The following is a 14,762-nucleotide window of genomic DNA, read 5'->3' as shown; positions in this document are numbered from 1 at the left end:
ATCCAAATTGATTTAGCAATATGGCATTTCTCTTGTTTTCCATGTATTTGAACCAAATTTAACTTCACAAGAAAATTAAAGCATGTCATTCCATACCTTGTCGTCTACTAGATATAGGGCTACAAGTGGACTGAGTTGGATCAATACATGCTTAACCCCAACCTGACCTGATTTTACTTAAGTCTTGATTTCATATCCGAGTCACCCATTGGTTGATCAAATTAGATCAAGTTGGAGATTTATATATATAAAAAATTAGATTCAACAAATTATTCAAGTCATGTCAAGATGAAGCATAATAGGACCTGACACACAAAGTATATAAAAACTAAAAATTTAAAAATTTAAAAATTTAAAAAATTTAGATTCAACAAATCAATTGAGTCAGGTCCTATTAAAAATTTTTATAATAGGACCTAATGTTAGTGTTGGAATCAAGTTAGGTTGGGCCAGTTTGCAAGTCAAGTGAAGCACTTAGCTATCATTATATATAAAAATATAGTAATTGATAATAGAATATAAAAACTAATTTTTTTTAAATAAGACTAAATGATGCTAATTTAAACACAACTCTTTATTTATTTTTAATTTGATCCAAGAAGATTGTCAATGAAGGTACAAGACAGCCACCTAGTAATTTCAAGAAAATGGATGCTCAAATACAATTAAGGGTAGATAAAAAAAAAAAATAGAGTTGCTAGGATGGAGTAAGAAAAGATTTTGGGGATAAGAAGAAGGGGCTTTTCTAATTTTTGGATTTTCAGGTCAAGTCAAATCTAGGAAAACTAGGATGATATACAGATTAGGTTAGGTTGAAAATCATGAAATATTTATCTAACTTGCTCTTGAAATCAAGTCCAATTTTTGATCCTGGCTTAATGCAATGCACCTTGAAAAAAAAACTGGGTCTATTTAGGTAGTGTGCAGATTAGGTCAGGATCCACATGACCCATTTACAGCACCAAGTCCAAGACAACAAATACGACAACCTCTTATGCGAGACAGAGGTAGAAGATATAAAAAGATCAATCGTGGGTTAACTATTTATTGAATTTGAAAGATCTATTGATGGCTATTTTACTTGCTCTTCAACCGGACTCTTCTTCTATAACAAATTGAACTCCTCCTATAAGGAGCATACGGTAAAAATTCCCATACGGGTGCATCTCGTATGCGGAAAATGGAGTCTGGCCTCTATGCGCTCCCCCGCTCCGCATTTAACGGTAATAATAATCTGATTTAAATTTCTTTGCCAGAATTACGCTTATGCCCTTCCCCAGTTCAAATCTGTCCCCCCTCCCAGTCTCCCCCTAGCGTCTCTCTCTCTCTCAGTCTCTCAGATACACACGCACAAATATTTCTAGGGTTTCGGTCTCCGTTCCCATCCAAATCCTTCTTCCGATCTCGATGAAGGCCCCATTGCCACCGAGGAGCGGAAGGGCGCCGCCCTCCGAAACCCTAACCCCTTCGAAGCAGCGACCACCGCGGGTTCCCAAGGAGAACGTGGATCCCAACTCTATGCCACAGGAATCCTCTCCCTTCCGATCACCCGCAGCCTCTGCGAAGCCCCTCGCAGCCAGGAGCCGGAGCCCTCTCCCACCGAGGCCACCGTCGTCGCCCGCTTCGAACCCTAGCGGCAACTCTCTCAAGAGGAAGCTGAATTTGGACACCCTACCCGAGAATGGAGCTCCGGTGATGGTGCCTTCGGACTCCGGCGTCCAAGTATGCAATATCTTTATTTAAGGAATGAATCTGGACCCCGGATCGGCAAATTGAGCGGTTTCGATGAATTTTCTCACTGTCCAATCTCGAAATGTTGCCTTGTGTCTTATCTAGTTCGGATATTGGTTTAACTGCTCTTAAATTTTGGAACTAATTGAATCCTCAGATAGGAAATTTGAGGGCTTTCTTGAAGTATATATGTTTGTCAAGTTTTAAAATTTCTAGTCTTGTTTCGAATATTTCGCTTTTGATTTAGGTGATAGTTCGCATGCGGCCTCCTAACGAGGAAGAGGAAGAGGGTGATCGGATCGTACAGAAGATTTCTTCCGATTCTATTTCTATCCTGGACCATGTCTTCACCTTTGATTCCGTTGCGGATACCACAGCCACTCAGGTAACCTTCATATAATTTTAGAAGTTAAGCTCCCAGAAAGATCTTCCTATAGAAAGTCTGAATTGTAATCTCCTTTGTCAGTTTGTTTTAGCTGTTCAGGGCATTTAACTTATGGAAAAGTTCTTTGTTTTTTTAATTAACTCATGAATTTTTATCAGCAAGATATTTTCCATCTTGTGGGGTTTCCATTGGTGGAGAACTGCTTAGCTGGGTTCAACAGTTCCATATTTGCATATGGGCAGGTAAATGCAGATTCTGTGAATTTGAATTTAAGTTTCCTTTTGTTTTGATTGGATACTTTATGAAGAGGACTAACAGTTCCTTTTCTTTTCTTCGACATATTTCAATGAAAAAGACTGGCAGTGGAAAGACATATACAATGTGGGGACCTCCAAGTGCCTTGTCAGATGATGGCTCACTGGATGATCAGCGGGGATTAACTCCCCGTGTCTTTGAGCGTCTCTTTTTGCGAATAAAAGAAGTGGGTTTCTTTCTCAATATTTGCCTTTATACGGCATCCTGATATCATCATGCTCACATCTTTACTTGTTTTAGGAGCAAGCTAAGCATTCTGAGAAGCAGCTGGTTTATCAATGCCGTTGCTCTTTTTTGGAGGCAAGTGTGCCAGTAGCACTGCTAAATGTTTGTACTTCTTACTTACTTTTCTAGTTTGTAAAGTTTTTGTTGATTGTTTTTTTTTCAGATCTATAATGAGCAAATTACAGACTTGTTGGATCCAAGTCAAAAGCATCTTCAGGTTAGCTTGCGCTTTTCCTATTCTGCTCTCTAATGGCAGTATTTAAGTTCCTTTTGCTTTAAATGATGTGTCATTTTTTATCACCCAGATTAGAGAAGATGTTCGAACCGGTGTTTATGTTGAGCATCTGACAGAGGAGTATGTCTTTACGGTAAAGGATGTAATTCAACTGTTGATAAAGGTGTGTACACTGGTTTGATTATCTTGGATCTTACATGTTCAGTGAGATGTTTTCTAGTTGTATAGCACTATTTAGAATTGCAAAACAACTTATTTACATGTAAAAATAAGATGGCTGTAAATTATCCTGTCATTAGATAAGAATTGTTTTCATGTTCTGCACAGAAGGCACTGAACATTAATTCCTCTCTAGATGCTTAGTGTACTCCTATGCCATGACTATAATGCCATGGTCAAAAATTCTCTCTCCTTGAAATATGTCTTGCTGATCTAAATAAATTGGATAAGGCTTTACTAAGTAAGGGTTAAGTTTATATAAATATCTGACATAAGTCATGTTATTTTGTTCTTCTTCCTTATTGCAAATAAGTGAGATTTAGAATCTTTTGAGCAAGATAGGCCGAATCGGACTGAATCGCCCATTTCTACCCATACTGAGTTGATCCAATGGAAAACTGGGTCGGTTTGCCTATTGGGGTCGGTTCGCCTATTGGAATCGGTTCCAGCCCCGAACTAGCCAGAACGAGTTCCGAACCAACCGGAAAAGGCCCGAATTGGACCAAACCGACCGGTTCTGTTCGAACTCCGGTTCGCACCAAGTCGACCTGGTTCGAAACCGGGCCCTCTTCCCCTCTGCTTCTTTTGTTAAAAATGTGTCCCAACAGTTCGTTTAGCTTACAGACTCTTCTTTTTTTCTAATTTGCGAAATCACACCGATTCAACGCGATTGAAAAAAGATCCAAGCCTAAATAAGGTGTGCTTTTTCTTTCCTATCTCATTTTCTTTATTTTCTTTTGGTTTGAAAAAATAGCTAGAAATTTACAAAATAAGAAAAGATCATGCCAAAATTTTTGATTTGGCATGATCTACATGTAGATCTATGGATGATCTACATGATGACATAAAAATTTTTAATTTTTGGATTATATATAATTTTTAAAAATTAAAAAATATTTTTAGATTAAAAATAAAAAGTAAAAAATATAATTTTAAAAAAATATAAAATCAAAAGTGTATTTAGAGATATGAAAGCTACACTCGAGCAAATTTGGTGTCCATTTATTCAAGTTTTGATGCAATCACGCTCATAGTGGCCTAGGACTTAATTTGAGAAAAATTAAAAAATAAGTAGCATTTAATGCATGCCCACAGGCCTAAAAAAATATATGTAGCATTCATTGTTGGATTCTACATGGATCGAGCCGAAACTAATTTTTTTCAGATATTTATATTTAAAAATTATTTTTAAATTTAAAAATAATTAAAAATATAATTAATATAAAAAATTATGAAAAATTAGTAGTACGTATTACATAATTCAAAAATAATTTTTAAAGTAAAAAACATATTTTCTAAATTTATGATATTTAAATATATTTTTAAAATTTAAAATTATTAAAAATATATAAATAAATAAAAATATGAAATATTTTTATTATGTATTAGATAAATCAAATGTATTAAATAAGTAGCCGGAGCTCGAAGAGCGAGGATTCTCTTTACAATCTGTTAGTTTTATAGCCAGCGAAACTAGGATCGATGTAGGGCAATGGGCAGATAGCAATATTCGATGCATTCTTTCAGCTGATCATCCATAGCCACAAGAGAGGTGATCACCACATAACTCTGTTCCAGACATCTTCTCAGAGATATGATTGAGAGATACTTAGACGAGGCCTCTATACTACTCGGTCGACTCGGTCAGCAGGGTAACATATACCCTTTCAACATAGCCAGGCAGAGGGGCACGAAGGTTAAGCAAGCAGCGAGTGACACGAAGGATAAGAAGGCACCTGTGTAGCACACCAAAAAAAGAAAACAAAAGGTACCTATAGCTCCAATAGAGAGTGTAGAGAAAGAGCCAGTTCACTTAGATTCAGAGATCATGAGCAGCAGTTCTAGTGGTAATGGATTTGCTGGTCAGAGGAAGAGTGGAGGATATGAAATCAGCATTTATGAAACACAGAATAGGGACCAGGGTGCACGATCTGCTGGAGGCTGCGAGGGTGAGTCCTACTTTATGCACGCTACATAGAATAGGGACCACGGTGCACGATCTGCTGGAGGTTGCAAGGTTCCGATTGCATATAGGAGACGGGCTCCTTGAGATTATTCAGAAGGACACGATGCAGCTACAGATGATCTTGCACGTGGAGTAAAATCTATAGACGCATCAAGTTTAGAGTCGTATACTGGATCCTATTATCCGCAACCACAGACAGCTTATGACCCATACGGATACGGATGTGAATATGGTATGTCTGAGGTATCTTCCGGTTATTACTATCCTACGCAGCCTGGAGCATTTTACGGGTTGGATTTTATTGTCGGCTTATTCGGATGGGCCCTTTTACAGTCATTTTATTAGCCATTTTATTAGCCAGCGGACACCTCTTAAAGTTAATGCTTCAGCGAGAGATCAGAGAGTGCTTATAATCCGAAGCGCATTTCTTATGGGATGAATATACAAAACTACAATGTCGCTTGGTTAGAAGGGTGGGCTGTATGTTATACTATGCTAATGATTCGGATATCTATGAGAGACATCACCACTGGACGAGATTTTAGATTTCAATATGTATGTTATACTTTAAATATATGTAATTGACTGTATTAATTTATTTTTTTCTTCTCACTATTTGATTTGGGGATATTTCATGTTGCTTCTTGTAGTATGCAGCATCTTACTAATCATTTTATGTTTTATATTATTTTAAAGCAATAAGATGCATTATTTAGGTTAAATCGGGATCATAGAAACATCAAGAAACATCAAAAAATATAAAAAATATCAAATTAGACTTGAAATCATTGAAAAAGTTCAAAAAGATTGATTACCAATTAAATCAACTTGAAAAACTCAAAAAAAAGATTGGGCGTGCTGGTATGGAGCCGACATGACCAAGCGTACAGTGTGTCAGTATGGTACTGAATTAGTATCGTACCGACCCGTCCGCCAACCGGTACGAGTCCCGGTACCGGTTCGGCGGATCTTGTTTTTGAGGATAAATTTGGGAGGTACAATGATATGTACAAAGATGTTCAAAAATATGTTGTTGCAAAACATATACCGCTGCTTCTGAATCAAGGATAACTTGTACAAATGATTAAAATTGTTGTGACTACCCTTAAAATGTATGTAAACAGATAGAAATGCAACGTGTTGTATGATGAAACTGAAAATAGATTAAACATGTTTACATTTATGCTCTACAATTTGGTAGACATGTCTTAAAGATCTACTCTCACTTGCTATGTTCAATCTACCAAATACAATACAAATGCATGAATTGTTATGATAGTTGCTCTCTTCCTTTTTTACCTTATTCCTTAAAATGCCTTTTGCCAAGCAAGCCTGAGACATTCCATATTACAGCCATTTTGTTATTGTACAGGGTTTGGCAAATCGGAGAACAGGTGCTACCAGTATAAATGTAGAGAGTTCCCGCTCACATTGTGTTTTTACATGTGTTGTCGAATCCCGGTCCAAGGTAACATCTTATTGTTGGGCTGTGACTAGAACCTCAGCTAAAGTATGCTACACTTCTTTGATTATAGAGTGAAGTTTCCTTCTGATAAAATCCAATGAAAGTTATATAGTTATTCTTAAAAGTTGTGCAATTATAACTTTGTAGCTTCCATTACAAGCTTCCTAGAAAAGTTTTGTCTTTGTAATCTTAATGAAGTTGAATGACAATAAAGTAGCCTTGATGGAAATTTTGACACTTTGAAGGTTGATCTTCATAATCCTTTAGGTTCATGAATTGCACCAATTTATTGCATAATTATTGTAGTTATTCTCCAAGATGTGCATCAATACTATTGTAAGAACTAGAGAAAACATAAACTATATAAGTTACCAATTGATCCCATAAGCATTACCAGATTGGATGTATGGTCCCTAGTAAGGAAGAGATTTTGATATGTTCACAATGATGTGGATGTGGTCATAAAAGATTCTTACTATGCTACCACGAAACTATCCTTTTTAACAAGCAAATGTAGAAGTCCTCTAAGCAAGTAGCTAAGATGACCCTACAAGTAAACGAACCTGATATATGATGCTTCATTTCATCAACTGTCAAGCAAAAGTTGTGATGAGGCATGCAATAGAAGTAGAACACCATGAGTTTTGTATTGGAAAGCCAAAAATGTAGCAGTAGTGAAGTAGAGGAACATAATAGTTGCCAGTGGATCATTGCTTAGCGAAGATGCTAAGGGAAACTTGAAGTGGAGGAATTGAAAATGAAATCTTAAGTAATGATAAGTGCAAGTATACCAATTGAGAAGTGCAGCTATCAAATGGGAGAATGTTGTATTGACCATGAAGGCATGGTGGACTATGGTTTAAATGAGAACTGTTAGTCTAAGTGATTATGCAATTTGTTACATTGGCTTCTTGCATTGCACATGATGGCTGAGCAATTAAGTGAAGATTTGATTGCATTTAAAATTATATCAGATTTCACCATGATGCTTCAAGTAAAGAAATAAATGGAATCCTTGTATATTTGATAGGAGCATGGCTTGTAGGATCATGGCAAAGCTGGTAGAGGCTGCTGGGGGATCTGGAAAACTCGAGCATTGCCTCATCACCAATGGAGTGGTTGTGCTCAATACTGGATGATCTCAATTTTGGTGGTACTAATTTCAACAGGAGCCAAGCTTAAGGCTCTGAGACCAAGAAAAAGGAAGATTGGATTGTGAAAGATGGAGATCAGTGAATGAAAAAGATATTGATGAAATGATCTCATCTATGGCAGAGGCCTTTGCAAGAGCTGCATGTGGAGGATGTGAACCAACGCTACTAGATTTTGACGTATATGGTTTGCTGCTGTGGTATTTAGTGACTAATCAGCATATTTTTCTGGAGTCAGAGTTTGTTGTTTGGAGGGTACAAAGTGATATATGGCATCTGAGTATGGATGCGGCATGTGGCATTTGGAGATATGAAGTTCCAGATAAAATCAAAGGCCTAGGGCAATCAAAAAGGGATTTGAATGTGCAGAGATGATGGAGATGGATCATTATTATTCATGACTTATTTCCTCCATTGATGGTTGCATTTATTATATCAAGGCTGATTTTTGAAGTATGAGAAACTTGGACATTGGGCTTTGAAAGATTGAAAAATAAATATGGTTTGTGAGAACCTTGTTAGGTGGGGCAGCAGGATCAAAGGAGTATAGTGGTCAAAGATGCAGGTGATGGAAACATGTTGCATATTTGAGTGTGAGCTTGTGTGGTTCCATGAGCATGGTCAGAAGTCTCTGCTAGCAACCATTCAAGTTTTTGAGGGGGGGTGTTGCTGGATACAAGAATGTGGAGAAGCAATGAGAGTATAATAGATGGTCAAGATGTATGTGGCGGAAGGGTGTTGCATATGTGGCGGAAGGGTGTTGCATATGTGCTTGGGTTATATCATGAGCATGGATTGGAGTCTGAGTTTGCCATAGGTGCAAGTTTTTTGACGGGTGTTGATGGATGCAAGGTGGAGACTCAATGGAGGCATTGGCTGCATAGAGGGCTGTGCAACCCTGATTTGGATATATTCTTTCAGATTTTGGACATAGGAGGCTCAAGGATGATAACAAAGTGTTGGATCCCAGAGTGCTGTCAGTGAATCAGGCAAGTTTTGTGGAGATATATAAAATGAGAATATATTTCTCTGTGAATGCCTCTTGATCAAAGGTTCAGAACCAATATATAGAATGGAAGTGTTCTGTTATCATAATATATCATGATTGCATAATTCACAATAGGCATTTCGCTTTATCAGATATGGCTCTAATGCATTTTCCCTATGGCCAAGAAATTAATGCATAATTAATTTTAATTGCTACGTCCTACCTTAATTTTTATGGACTTAATGGGCTGGGTGTGTGTAGATCATGAGCTCTGGAATGTGGTCCATCTAGATATTATTAATGGCATTTTTTTAACTATTCCAAATGCTGTTAGATATTCTCAGCCAATATGCTACTTCCTATTGTATTTGGCTTCTGCATGCATATCATAATCTTGGCGGACTCGTTTTGATCTTACAGAGCATGGCTGATGGATCAAGCAGCTTGAGGACAAGTAGAATCAACCTTGTCGATTTAGCAGGATCAGAAAGACAAAAGCTGACAGGTGCAGCAGGGGATCGCTTGAAGGAAGCTGGGAATATTAATCGTTCCCTTTCACAACTTGGGTATGAGTTTATGATTTGAGGTGGTCTATCATCAAATTTACATGCATGTATGCCAATATCATGTACAAAGTACAAATAGACATGCATGTGTGCATCCATACACTAGTACACACACATATGTACCTGCATATTTATGTATATACACTTGAGACATAAACATATGAAAGTTGATATTGTTTAAACTTCCATTGAAATATTTTGTTTTTTTTTGTCCTTTGTGTCAAAAGCAGGCTATGTCATTCACTGGGTCGTTTCTGTTGCATATAGGGTTTCTTTTATTGGATTATGGAGTGACTTACAATTTTGTAACATAAAAAGTTCTAAGCTGACTCTCAAATATTAGTTCTGTTTAAATTTTTCTATTTGTGCCATTAAAACCACTTGGTGTTCATATGTTGAAAAGAACTTGTGATACTAACTTCATGTCTATATCATTTATTTTTTCAGATATTAAGTACTGGCTGATTAGTTAATGCTGATAGTTATTTATTTGGGGATTGCAGGAATTTGATTAACATTCTTGCAGAAGTTTCTCAGTCTGGAAAACAGAGGCACATTCCATATCGAGACTCCAAACTGTCATTTCTACTTCAAGAATCTCTTGGTGGCAATGCAAAGTTGGCAATGATATGTGCTATATCACCATCACACAGGTAAACTTCAGACTATTCTGATCTACTCAAATATCTCATAATCTCCCACCCCACCCGACCCCCCCTCTCTCCTCCAGTTTCCTTTTGATGTGAAGTTATGGATAAATGCAGCTGTAAGAGTGAAACATTCAGCACCTTGAGATTTGCACAGAGAGCAAAATCCATAAAAAACAAGGCAGTTATAAATGAAACAACTCAAGATGATGTTAATGCTCTACGGGAGCAAATTCGTCAACTAAAGGTGATCTCTCCATATTTTAAGTAATATCAGAAATTCTTGTTTTTCATTTGGTCTGATGCACGGTCCAACATTCTAAAGCGCTGCAATTTATTATCTTGTCAATAGGATGAACTGCTTCGTATGAAGTCTAATGGTACCTGTGCAGAAAGCAACGGCGGTTATTCAAATGGATGGAATGCTCGCAGAAGCTTAAGCCTTTTAAGGTTGAGCCTTAAGTGTCCTACAGCATTACCAATTATTGAAGGCGATAGTGATGAGGAGATGGAAATTGATGAGGATGATGTTGAGAAAGTCTGCATTCAGGCATATACACTTCCGTCTTCCTGTGAAGAAAACAGAAGTGATTTGCAGAGGTCATATAATCAGTTAGAGCATTTGAAGAAAGTGAAATCTCATAATGATAATGAGATGGATCAAGAACATATTTCCTTAAAGGATTTACCTGTGCCAGACTATGGAAGTGACCAAGTCAGTAATTTGATTGATATCAAAGTGGAAGGCTGTGAACTAGATAAAAATGTGGCAGAAGAAGTGGCAGGCTGTGATTTAGAGAAAACAACAAATGGACCAGTCTTTTCCAAGTCTTACACGCAAGAGCATTGCTATACAGATAATGTTGATACAATAAGTGAACTCAGGGATAACAAGGCATTGGATGATGGTTCTTTAGTAGACAAGACTTGTGAAATGGTCTTGGACTTGCCAGATAATAGTATTCCTAGAGAAGGCGAGCCACTAAAAGAAATGAGTTCTGCATGCCAAGATATAGCAGCAGGTGAAGATTCCACAGTTGTCTCCCTTGCAGACTCGACTAATAGTTCTTCCAGTTCTCCAGACTCTATAATGTTGTCCAGCCTTAGTGTTGTGCCTTGCCAGACATCCCCAGTTCTTCAGCCACCTGCATTTAGCATCTCAGCCAGGACTGAGAACTACAGCAGAAAAAGTCTCAGAACATCATCATCAGTGTCAGCATCTGAGAAAAGTTTATCGTTATATACGAAGTCTGATTCTGGATTGGACTTATCATTTGCAGATGGTTTGAACAACCCTCCAAATGCTTGTCTTATTTGGCCAACTCATAGTTCCCCAAAATCAACTAAACGCCTGGCAGTCAGTCTCTGTCGTGGTCTTCAAATGTTTGATAGCCATCATGGTGGTTCATCTCTAAGACAGTCATTGTTTAGGTTTTCAAAACAACCTGTTGATTTCAAGCGATTACTTCCAATTATCAAGGTTAATATCGGTACACAAACACTCCCTCAAGAATCAGACATATCAGAAGATTCACTTATATATATATGTAGTTATTGCAAGAATAAAGCTCCTCTTGAACATGATGATGTCAATGAGGGCATGAATTTGCAGTTAATACCTACTGATGGATCAAAGACTGCTGGCAAATGCATTAAACAAGTTCCAAAAGTAGGTCTTAAATCACGAGATGGAATATTTGTTATTGAATTTTTTACATTTTCTAATCTTGAGTGTTGGTTATATGGGTAGTTAACCTTCGGCTCTTATGTTTTCTAATTCTATAGGTTGTGGAGAAGGTCTTGACTGGTGCCATCAGGAGGGAAATGGCACTTGAAGATCTCTGTGCAAAGCAAGCTGTGGAAATTGTCCAGTTAAATCGATTGGTGAGTTGTTTTTTGTTCCTAGCTTCCATACTGTGAATTAGATGCTCAACTTTGTGCACCATCATAATTGACAGGTCGAGCAATACAAACATGAGCGAGAATGCAATGCTGTAATTGAGCAGACGCGTGAAGATAAAATTTCTCGCTTAGAAGGCCTTATGGATGGAATTTTACCCGTGGAAGACTTTATGGAGGAGGAGTTCATCTCACTTATGAATGAGCACAAGGTCTGCCTCTGTTGCTGGCCCGTTTTAGTTTCTTTTGTATTTTATTCTCTTCATTTGAGCTAAAATTGTGAAACTAATTGGTGACATTACCTGCAACTCGAATATCACAGCTTCTCAAACAGAAATATGAGAACAATCCTGAAGTTTTGCGAGTGAATATCGAGCTAAAAAGAGTTCTGGGAGAGCTAGATGGCTATAGGAACTTCTTTGATCTGGGTGAGAGAGATGTATTAATGGAAGAAATTCAGGACTTGAGGAACCAGTTGCAATATTATACGGACTCCTCTTCCTCATCAAATCAGAATCGAAGTCCTCTACCAAAGTTGACCTATGCAAGTGAGCCCATTTCAGCTTTCCATTGTACAAAAACAGACTTAACTAAAGAAAGTGCAGATGAAAAATTCGAACAGGAGAGGCGTCACTGGACTGAAACAGAGAGTAAATGGATTTCTATTTCAGAAGAGCTTAGACTTGACCTTGAAGCAAGTCGGTCGCTTGCTGAAAAGCTGAAGCATGAACTTGACTCTGAGAGGAAGTGCACACAGGAGCTTAAGGAGGCACTGCAGACAGCAATGCAGGGGCATGCCCGAATTCTAGAACAGTATGCAGATCTTCAAGAGAAGCACATGGCCCTGCTTGGGAGGCACCGAAAGATCAGTGATGGGATTGCAGATGTAAAGAGAGCAGCAGCAAAAGCAGGAGTAAAAGGTGCTGAATCTAAATTTATCAACTCCCTTGCTGCTGAAATTTCAGCTTTAAAAGTGGGGAGAGAAAAAGAGAGGCAATACTGGAGGGATGAAAATAAAGGGCTACAAGCTCAGCTAAGGGATACTGCTGAAGCTGTACAGGCTGCTGGAGAACTTCTTGTTCGGCTGAAGGAAGCAGAAGAAGCTGCAGCTATTGCTCAGGTATATACATTTGAGGTTACACTCTCACTTTTATATTCCAATTCACGTCCTTGTGGATAACATGTGCATTTGCTGCACACTTATGTATATGTTGTTTGTTAATATGCCTGCATGTACACATATTCATTTGTGCATTCCTGCTTGCCTATTTTGTGAGCATGCATGTGTATTGTATTTATCTTAAACATTTGTACAAATGCCACCCACCGGATTTCTGTTTAATGTTTTGTTAAAATTAACCAACTTATCATTGAAGTAGTACAATAGAAAACTTTTATCCCAACACTAATCTACTTCATAAACTTTACTAAAATTCCCCTGACTAGCCTTTTCAAAAGTATTTAATATTTACATTTGTTCATATCAACATATGATATCGTTGTGGTATAAAGCTACTTTGATATTAAAAGTTTCATCCTGAAAACTTTGCATCTGGAATACTTGATATATACTGATTTTTGTATCGGTATTTCAGTATTTTCTCATTGAAAAACATGTTCTTTGTTTTTGAACATTACATGTTTAGGGTAACCAAAGTTTTACATTTCGCTGCAGAAAATCATAGTAAAAACCATAACAGTTTAGTACCTTAGATTTGAACATTTTTACTTAAAAGGAAATAGAGACTGCATCACATTATTTAATGTATTAACAAAATTAATTACATTTAACGATACATCAAGAGTTGCAATATAAATATCTTACTTGCATTCTTAAGCAATAATGACCTTTTCAATTACAAAACCAAATAAAGTTATTTTACCATTGCTCCCTCATCTGGAGAAAGAACAATGACTATGCTAGTTGCTGAGTTTTCTTGACTTCAAGAAACTTCACTTATCTGAAACAAGTCTCTGTATACCAGTTCTCAGATCCAACTCCAATAATATCCACAGAATTTTCCTTCTCAGTACTTTTTTATAGAAAAAGAAAAATGCAACATTCAGTTATGACTGTCACTGTGATTCAATATTGGTATTCTTCCGACAGCTTGATATTAATAATTGGTAGGCAAATGTTCTACAGAATGATTAAGAGTGTTGCAAGCTCTTATTAGAAAGGCCCTGGCTGATTAAATTCTAAGTTAGTCCCATAAATCAGCTCTTTTTTATTTTGTTGCAGAAACGAGCTTTTGTGGCAGAGGAAGAGACCAAGAAGGCCTATGAAGAGATTCATAACTTGAAGAAAAATCATGAGAGGGAGATATGTACACTGAACCAGTTTCTTTCTGAATCGCGCTTGCCAAAAGAAGCTTTGAGATCGGCATTTGCCGGTGCTGATGTGGCAAAATATGATGGTGGGGAGAGTCTCAGTGATCAAAGGTGGAAGGAGGAATTCGAACCTTTTCTCCAAGACAGAGATAATGACTTTTCAAGGGGAAATGAGCCCACTTACACATGGCATTCTGGCTATGACCGATGCAACATCTAAAATGGTCAAGCAAGTCTCAGCTATATATGTATGTATCCCTGGAAATTTTGTTGTACACCTTAAGAAATGATAGTATCTGTCATGGATCAGTATACACCAGCAACGAGTCTCACAATTTGTGAGAACTCTTGGTGATTTTCATCAACATTTCCTCCCATTAAATTCATCCCCTGTGTAATTGCTTATATTTCAATGTAGTCATGAATTTTGCTTCTTTCACTTGTTTTGTTTGTTCATGGAACAACATAGCTTATCAAGCCTCCTCTTGGCTGTGTGAAGGGCTACACTACTGCAACTGAGAGCATCAAAATGTCGGTGAATCTTTGTATTAGAATGTATCTCTCAAACTTCTAACAAGCTGAGGTTCATTAGGCATTTCTAATGCCTTAAAATTACTAGATTTTCCAAATTTGTAATAT

At 37.4% G+C, this 14,762-nt stretch overlaps 1 protein-coding gene across 2 annotated transcripts; it reads left to right on the top strand.

The window, feature by feature from the left end:
- The first annotated feature begins 1,310 nt into the window (after positions 1-1,310).
- On the top strand, positions 1,311-14,562 carry LOC103709411 (kinesin-like protein KIN-12B). 2 transcript variants are annotated; one of them, XM_008794724.4, is made up of 16 exons: positions 1,311-1,722; positions 1,979-2,116; positions 2,275-2,358; positions 2,472-2,597; positions 2,672-2,731; positions 2,820-2,873; positions 2,962-3,054; positions 6,449-6,544; positions 9,101-9,246; positions 9,750-9,899; positions 10,011-10,140; positions 10,246-11,562; positions 11,679-11,777; positions 11,852-12,004; positions 12,115-12,912; positions 14,035-14,562. In XM_008794724.4, the coding sequence occupies exons 1-16, from the start codon at positions 1,408-1,410 to the stop codon at positions 14,341-14,343; spliced, it is 4,068 nt and encodes a 1,355-aa protein (XP_008792946.2). In that variant the 5' UTR covers positions 1,311-1,407; the 3' UTR covers positions 14,344-14,562. The 2 variants fall into 2 exon arrangements, with proteins under 2 accessions (XP_008792946.2, XP_038985906.1); XM_039129978.1 differs by having other exon boundaries at positions 6,449-6,586.
- Positions 14,563-14,762: the final 200 nt, after the last annotated feature.

This window comes from Phoenix dactylifera, chromosome 9, assembly GCF_009389715.1.
Source record: "Phoenix dactylifera cultivar Barhee BC4 chromosome 9, palm_55x_up_171113_PBpolish2nd_filt_p, whole genome shotgun sequence".
Taxonomy (NCBI): domain Eukaryota; kingdom Viridiplantae; phylum Streptophyta; class Magnoliopsida; order Arecales; family Arecaceae; genus Phoenix; species Phoenix dactylifera.
This window is presented reverse-complemented; position numbering and strand designations above follow the sequence as displayed.